The sequence below is a fragment of the Sesamum indicum genome, linkage group LG10 (genome assembly GCF_026168435.1).
Source record: "Sesamum indicum cultivar Baizhima isolate 11 linkage group LG10, ASM2616843v1, whole genome shotgun sequence".
In the NCBI taxonomy this organism is placed as follows: domain Eukaryota; kingdom Viridiplantae; phylum Streptophyta; class Magnoliopsida; order Lamiales; family Pedaliaceae; genus Sesamum; species Sesamum indicum.
The window spans coordinates 17,868,686-17,877,690 of NC_142666.1; the positions used below are offsets into that span (position 1 = coordinate 17,868,686).

General features: G+C 33.2%; 1 protein-coding gene across 1 annotated transcript; it reads right to left on the reverse strand.

Annotated features, from left to right (window-relative positions):
• Nucleotides 1–1,512: 1,512 nt before the first annotated feature.
• LOC105172030 (uncharacterized) lies at nucleotides 1,513–4,253 on the reverse strand. The gene is made up of 4 exons (XM_020697195.2): nucleotides 3,667–4,253; nucleotides 2,560–3,054; nucleotides 1,795–1,944; nucleotides 1,513–1,684 (listed from the first exon to the last, which is right to left on the reverse strand). The coding sequence occupies exons 1-4, from the start codon at nucleotides 4,135–4,137 to the stop codon at nucleotides 1,601–1,603; spliced, it is 1,200 nt and encodes a 399-aa protein (XP_020552854.2). The 5' UTR covers nucleotides 4,138–4,253; the 3' UTR covers nucleotides 1,513–1,600.
• Between the last annotated feature and the right edge of the window lie 4,752 nt (nucleotides 4,254–9,005).

Genomic DNA, 9,005 nt, shown 5'->3' on the forward strand with positions numbered 1-9,005 from the left:
AAAACAATACTAACACACACTTAGCATAATCAGACGTAAAATCGGTGGCGTGCTTGCTTCTCTTTTGCCATGAAAAATATTCCTCAACTGCGAAATTTCCAAACTCAAATAAAATTAGGTTCTACACTTTGGTTATGTTTGAGGATCAATGTCGGAATTATGCAGTGATTAAAATATAAAAGATTTAAAAGTATTAAAAATACTAGTTGGAAGTAGAACAATATTGGCAAATTACAACGGCCTCCTTTGAGATTTGACAATTACAATTTTTTTTTTTTGTTTGAAAAATTACAAATACCTCTGGTATTAGCAGTCGTCTAACAAGTACCTTCTCATCACAAACCCATTCTAGAAAGTATTTATTAAGCGATCATTAGTTTTCGTATTATTCAAACAACAAAAATATATTAATAATTATAAAAAAGAAAAATCAAATGAGCTTGATGTAATTTATACAAAATTATTATATTACCAACTTATCTATACATTACTTCTATTAGAAATGACAGTATCTCTTTATAACGGAAAAACATTTCCATCAACCTCCAAAATGAGTTTTCTATGGACCCAATAATGTGAAACTCGGACAAAGTATCAAAGCACATTATTTCTTCATGGTTTAAAGTGCATGAATGTATTTGATAATTTGTGTTCGGAAGCGATTTCACAAAAAATAAAATAAAATAAAATTGCACTATGGAGCTGATGAGAACACGCCCATGTCGTGTTCTCCAATATGGTTGTGTTCTCCACAATTATTTTGCTTCCATTCATTTCAATGGATACTTAACCAAAATTAATAATTTTGTCCAAAAAAAAGGCAGTTTTTAAACTAAAACTATAGCCCGCTATCATTTGGGGACTGAAACTGAATTAGTAATATTAATTAGGGACTAAAAGTGTTATTTTCTCCAATAGTTTAAAAGAAATGGCAAAGTAAGGACATTTGTCGTCAGAAATTATCAATTTGGCCAGAAAAAGTCACGTGCATGCCACATTAATCCTTAGTCTCTTAAATTTGTGTAGAATTACTTTAATCCTTCAAATTCATTTCTTAATTTTATTATCCGTAATTTTAGATTTACTCTCGTATTGGCCCCTCTCTCACACGACAATTTTCTAACATCTTCAGTGGAAAATTGATCAAACTGAGATAAAAACAAAGATTAGAAATAGTAAAATCAAGTAATGAACTTGAGAGACTAAACACAAATTTAAGGTATCATCCATACATACTATTTACTTCAAAATAATTTACAAAAACCACATCCTCTTCCTTAATTGGATCCCCATTACGTAGAAGAAAGAGAAAATAAGACACAGTTTTGATCAAACAACTTTTACACAATCTTAATTAGCTCTGAAGCAAGAACCCCTTGAAGCTTTTTTGCTACCAGCTTTCATAATTTACACATAAATTTATCTTCATATCCTTTACATTGTCTGCTTCAAACATTTTCCTTCGGATCATAATCAAGAAAATAAAAAGTAACTCAAAAATCACGCAGGAGCTGTAAAGCAGTATAACAATCATTGAAAAGTCAATAAACTTGTAAAATTTTCTCAATTTCAAGAAGAACAGCATTTTGCTAGCTAGTTGTTACAGGATTGTACACAGTGTGGTGGAAATACTCCCAATGCTGAGTGCTACCTCGAATGCTTTGAGTGCCAACCTCCATTTGTCCTGAAAAAATTTGATCACAACATATATATATATACATGTGTCAGTAATTAATTCCAAGAACAAAGACCAAGGAACATAAGTCATGTCTAATATAAAGTCGGAATACTGACCGTGGTGGATGCAGGAACGATTGCAGTCGAATAATTATGGCTCGGAGTTGGAGGATGAACGATGTATGTGTTATAAGTCGGATAAGTAGTATTTATGTACATGTTACTCTGCGGCCTTGGAACGATCGCATTTGAGGAAGTAATCCATGGCTGCCACAACGAGAGAGTTATCGGTATAGGTTTGGTGTGATAACAATGTGTGTCAAGCAAGATCAAAATGAAAATACACGTACTTGAAAGATTTATGCTGGAATGAGAAAAAAAATTGATTATAGTTGGTAGACATACTAGGATTAAATTATTTTTTGTCCCGTAACTTAGGTTATTCAACAGTTTCGTCCTTTTGTTTTCTATAGTAGTATTTTGGTCGTATATCTTTTTAATTTTTGTTATTTCAGTCATTTTGTTCGCTAGAGTTCACCTCGAGCAACGAGAAGGGTGAATCTGGGAAAAAAAAAGCACTAAGATCATGAAAATTGAAAAGATTTAGGAAAAATACTATCTTAAAAAGATAAAGGACAAAAATGCTAGCAAAAATTGACCGATAGGAACAAAAGCTTAATTTTTATTTTAAAACACATACATTTTTCCAGCGAGAAATGTCAACTCCAAGGAAAAAAAAAAGAACTAAAATTTTGAAAATTAAAAAGATATAGGAGAAAATGAAATGCTAAATGACCTAAGTTACGGGACAAAAATTTCATTTAAGCCAACATACTAACTGTCACAATAGGTTATTGTAGTTTACCCTTAAAATTACATTACCTCATTTGAGTTTACGCCTGCAGTTTGCGCAAGATCTTCATCCCTTTTGGCTTCTAGCAACGTGTAGTTGTCCAAAAATTGAACCCGGCCATCGTGATTGTGGTTACATTTGGTAGAGCGATAACAATCACGGCACAAATTAAACGAGCGTTGAGGATTCTTAAAGCACTCGACACATGAGAAAAATATTCCAGGTATAAAGTTTCCGCATCCATCACAAAACGGTCGTCCACTTTTAATGATGTAGTATAGTGTCATCACCTCCGAGAAGTCTAGAGCACCGTTACCATCATGGTCTAGTTCATTGAAGAAGTAAGGACTACGCATTTGTGAGTAGCCTTCCTGTCGCATGAACGTTAAGAACTCCGACAGGTCTACCCTACCGTCTCCATTCGTGTCCATTGTTTTGAAAAACTCATACGCCAAAGCCTGGACTTCTGGAGAACCTGCTCGATAGTGGGCTCTTGCGATCTCCCGCAGTTCTTCCATCTCTTTCTGTTAGCCAAGATCAAGAATGTATTAAGTAATTAATATTTGGATTCATTTATTTTATAAAATCATATAACTAGACAAACTGGCACGCTCAATTGAATCCTATTATCGCTTGGTCGGCTAAGACGTAAGGACGAAAGAAGAAGCTTTTGAAGAAGTGATAGTAACTTCATACCAGGAGCGAGAAAGGTAGCTATTGCCTTGATCCCATCTCTCATTCCCATTGGGAACCGGCTATATCCCACTCAGAGTTCAAACCATATGCGTATGATATTTCCAATGATATGAATTCTACATCTATGTGTGTGAAGTAGAATACAAGACGGAACACGAATTCAGAATAGAGGATTTGGATTAGGACTTTATAGACGGAATATAAGATGAACGATTAGGTTCGGAAAAAAATCGATTGAGATCAAACATTTTCTTAAATATACAGTAAATTTTATACATTTTACCCTCTTTACCTAAAGGAAAACATCAATTTTGAAACTAAAAAAAAAATCAACTTAGCTCAATTGATGACATTAAGATATGTAATATCCCCCCTCAAAAAAAAAAAAAGAAAAAGATATGTAATATCCAACTAGCCAAGAAAGCGTCATATTTCATTACCTTGCCTTGACTTTTTTCTGCCTCTTTGCTACGATCTCTCAACACGGCGAGCAGAGAATGATGATCCAACAAGTACTTGGACGAGTGCTCGTGGGCGACGGTTCCGCGACGGTAACAAGTGCAGCATAGATCAAAGGTATCAGGGCTCTTTCCCAGACACAACAAGCAAGAAAAGTACGGGCCGACGAGTAAACCCCAGCAGCCACTGCAAACCAGCAGGTTCACTTTATTTACCATGTAATATACCGCTAAAACTTCGTAAAAATCCAGGGTTCCGTCGCCATTTTCGTCGAGTTGTTTAAAGACGTTCTCATTCGACAACCAGGAGCCCACGGACCTCTTCAGTTCGAGGAGGCTGACTCTTCCGTCGCCGTTGACGTCTAGGTTCCTGAAGAACTCTTCTGCCGATTCTTTTTCCTCGTCGCTCGCTCTATCGTAGTAGGCCGTCGCTATTTCTCTCATCCCTTCCATCTTTCTGTCGGTATTTCTGTCGCTTTGCTAGTATTACAAATTTCGACTTTCCTGCAGACATCATTTTTCGAATAAATGAAGACAATAAAAGCTTGACTTTAGGTTTTATTTTAATTTATTCAAGGGACTGGAAATTTATTGCAAAAGTGTTGGTTTGTTTTGACCTCTTCAAATCTGATCATGGTTCAATTATTCAAGTAGAGCTGTAAGGGTTATTATTCAATTTCAAGGTCTAAACATGAAGCTCCAATTGTTTAAACTAACTTGTATTTTCCTTAATTAAATTTTCACAAGTAGAGCTATTTTATCTCATGTTTAAGTGAAATGGATTTTCTATTTCAAATTTTGGAAAATAGGAATTCTGAAGAGGTTTTGAAATGTGATTTTATAGTTGTTAAAGTGAAATTTGCCCCCAATATATGGTTGCAATCGAGTTAAACAAACTCACTCCTGGAATGCGACAAAACTAACCAAGATTGCGAATAGCAATTGTGGAAACCTCCTTTCAAGAATAATTCAAGAAACTAAAATATGAACCGTGTATCCTAATATTTGATTTCATCTATATATGTAGACATTTAAATGATTTTTTAAAAAAATATGCATCTAGTCAATTTATACCTCTTTAAAAAAGAAGTTGCAAATCTTTAAGGAAAAAACACAATTTCTGATCAGATGCTTTAGGAAAACAACTTTAAAATTGCAGTTTAAGTTTTCCCATTTACAGAAAAGTCATCTTATTTCAATAAAATGCTATTTATTGTATGCAACTCTAAATAAGAGAATAAAATAATTATAAAGCATATTTTTTTAGAATAAAATTAAATAAAATATTATTTTATTTTGCTAGATAAATGTACATGTGCCAAGTGAACTTATATATGAAAAAATATATATAAATTCCCTCCTTTTCTTAATTATTCTCTGCAGTTTTTATTTTAAATTTTAAAGCGGATAACTCTTCATTAAGCATTTAAAATGTAGACATGGAATCTATATGCGCAAGCTATCAGACATGAACCCTATTACATTTCTATTCCAATTCAAGCACTCGACACATAAAAATAATATTCCAAATATAATGTTCCAACAATAGTCACAAAATGGCCGGCCACTTTTAATAATATATTAGATACTGTCATCACCTCAAACAAATCTTAAACGCCATTACCATCTAGATCTAGTTCATTGAAGAAGTAAGGGCTACGCATCTGTGAGTAGCCTTCGTGCTGCATGAACGTTAAGAACTCCGACAGGACTACCCTGCCGTCTCCATTTCTGTTCATTGTTCCGAAAAACACATATGCCAAAGCCTGGAGTGCTTCTGGAGAGCCCGTACAATAATGGGCTCTTGCGGATCTCCTGCAATTTGGAATGTATCTCGAAATTCCAATGCCAAAATTTGCCGTTGGGCACGAGAAAAGAAAACAGGTTCGAATATGACTTGTGTGAAAATATACCGTAAATATAGTACATGTTACCTTCATATATACATGAAATGAAATATAAGATAAAAGACCGAATTAAAATGAAAAATTAGCCTAGTTTATTGATGACATTAAGATATGTAATATCCAACTACGTAGCCAAGAACTCGTAATTGCCTCGTCCTTTTTCTGCCTCTTTGCTACGGTTTCTTGACACGTCGAGCAGAGAATGATGATCCAACAAGTGCTGCGGGCGGGTGCTCGTGGGCGGTGTTTTCGTGACCATAACGAGCGCAGCATAGATCGAAGGCATGAGGGCTTACTCCCAGACACAGCAAGCAAGAAAAGTACGGACCAACAAGTAACCCCCAACAGCCATTGCAAAACGGCAGCTGCACCTAATTTATCTACCATGTAATATATACAGCTAAAACTTCGTAAAAGTCCAGGTTTCCATCGCATTGTTTGAACACTTTGTTGTTCGACAACCAGGAGCCGATGGAGGATCTCTTCAGTTCGAAGCGACCGACCCTTCCGTCGCCATTCACATCTAGATTTCTGAAGAACTCTGCTGCCGAATCATTTTCCTCTTCGCCCGCCCTCTCGTAGTAGGCTGTCGCTATTTCTCTCATCCCTTCCATCTTTCTCGCTATTGTCTTTTATGCGGATCAGATTTTCCGTTCCAAAATTTGTCTCATCTTTTACATCGATGTTTCATCTTTTACGTCGTTTAATATATACAGGCCATGTGTATAATATCTTTAAACAACTCAACAAAAATGGCAACGAAACCTTGGATTTTCATGAAGTTTTAAGGTTGGAAAGTTTATTTAATGCTTCTAAATGTAAAATGACTAAAGTCCAACTGAAGTCTTCACAGAAGTCGAAATTTGTGAGACTAGCCCTAAATTAGTGTTATAAATTCTATTTCATTTTTTACTACATTCAACATGTGCATGGTATGCATATAAAATTATTACTTAATTAAATAAAATATATAATATTATTTCTATATACTTGCTGACGAAGGAGTTTACAAAATTACCTAAATACCCCTATCATTTTAAGGTATTTAAATTCCCATAGTTGATTATTTTGACCATTTTGACTAATTTTGACCAGGGAATGAATAAAGACCATAGGATTATAATGACGTGGCAGCATCTCAAAGGGGACACGTGCGCTCTCCTAGACGGTATCGTAAGACTATAAATAGCCCCATTTATGATTATTCAAATTACGTTTTATCTCATCAGTTTACCGTCATTTCGTAATCTCATTCAATCTCATTTTATCTTTTTGACCCTGCCTTTCTAACTTAAACATCGGAGGGCCATCATCGAGGGCTACTCGGCTAGTCTCACGTTTGCTTTATTCTCAGGATCCACTAACAGGTAGTTCGAAAAAAGGATTCAGCGACCCGATCCTGCGATCCGATCCTGATTTCGCGCGACCTACATCACCTGCCATGTGTACGTTGAATGGTGTAAAAAATGTATCAAATTTTGCAACAAAAATCGGCCGCTCTTTGTTTAGTACAAATTTTGAGTTTCACAAAGGCTTCACAAGTGCAATCCTAATGTTGACCTAGTAGTAAATAATTAAGACAACATGGGCTAAATTACTGTTTTAATCTCAAAAAATGGGTCGAGTCGGTTTGGGACAAAAATTTGAATGCCCTAAATACCATAAATATTTGAATGCCCCAAAAAATCGAAGATTTCTAAACAAATAACAGCACCTGATAAACTTGCCGTAGTTCGGGTTTCCATAGTCAATTAGGTGGGCTGGCTGTAGAGACATTGCTAACCACGTTTGATTCACGAATTTCACTTCTTCAGATGTAATTTTTTCAAAAACAATGATGGTGAAGGCACTATTTTTAATATTTATCCCGATTAATTTATTATAGGTCAAATAAATTTTTTTATAATCAAATTATCATCGTATATATTTGAACGTTAGTACATGTAAAGAAATATATCTTCACATTATAAGAATAATATAGTCGAAAAAAAAAAATGAATTGACCTACAATTAAAGAAAAATTGAAAACATGATGTACTCTGCACAATTAATGCTATTTAATACGTTTGTGCACCGAATATATCTGTACTATTTATTAATGGGAAGACTCTGTAATAAGTATCATGGTTGACAAAATATGAAAAAGCTTAAAATGCCCTTTATTCTCTTTCATCTATAAATGACTATATTTTTTTATATTAATTATCTTAATTAATAATTTTCTCATTTACACACATTTAAGATTAATTCATTTTATTGGTTAGAAAAATGTGTTTTGTTGAGGGTAAATATCACTTTTAATCCCTCATCTATCCCACTTATTCATATTTGATCCATTCTATGACTTACTCATCGGACTTATTCCCTCAAATTAAATATTTCATCAATTTTGATAATATCGATAAGTTTTAATGGATTTATTAACTTTAGGAAGTTAGTGGCCTCACCACTTTACCAAGTCTATTCCTCAATTAATTTATTACAAAAACTTTCACTTATAAGCAACAATGAAGTATCAAAATACTAAAAAAATCTGAATGCCATATTAAAAAATTTCAAAATCAATTATTCTAATGACCGTCTCAAATTCCTATATGCCTCGTAAAAAAAATTTAAAAATTTAAACAGAAATATCATCTAATATTATACATCACGACACATAAAAATCTACTTAATAGCAGGTATAATTCTACTTTATAGGTGATTATCATAAATTGATATAGCTGTTGGTAAGTTACTAGATATAAGATATTTGATATGAACGATTAATGTAATCAATTTATTCAAAATAAAATAATAGCTCATCATTTCGATTCAAAAAAAAAAAAAAGAAAAGTCGTAAACAAACACATAAGGCCATGTCATCAAATACGTAAAAATAGTCTAAAAAATATTGTACACATAATTCTAACGGATATTTAATGAAAGGATCAAAATTGATGGAATCTTTAAATTTGAAGGATAAAGTATGATAAGGAGAAAATAGGTGGGACTAAATTTGGATAGGTATTATAGTTGAGGGACCAAACGTAATATTTTACCCTTTTTTTCATTCAATTAAACAAATAAAAAATATAAGTACTAATAGAATATGCTCCAAGTACTAGTAAAAATAATTATAAAGCATTTCTTATTATTAGAAAGTACATGCATATTAATTATTTGCAGTATTCAAGATTAAACATAGCATCGTCAACAAAGTCTAATTTAGTTGTTGAGACGATGTATAAATTTGAGTTATTTGAGTTTTGTGTGAGTATTGATTTATTTTAGTAATAATTATTGATTTATTACAGCAATAATTTTTAATACATATATTAATTATTAAAATTTATAATAGAATTACAATCAATTCACAATAATATATATATATATATATATATAATATCGCATGAGCAAGAGCATAGGTTAGAT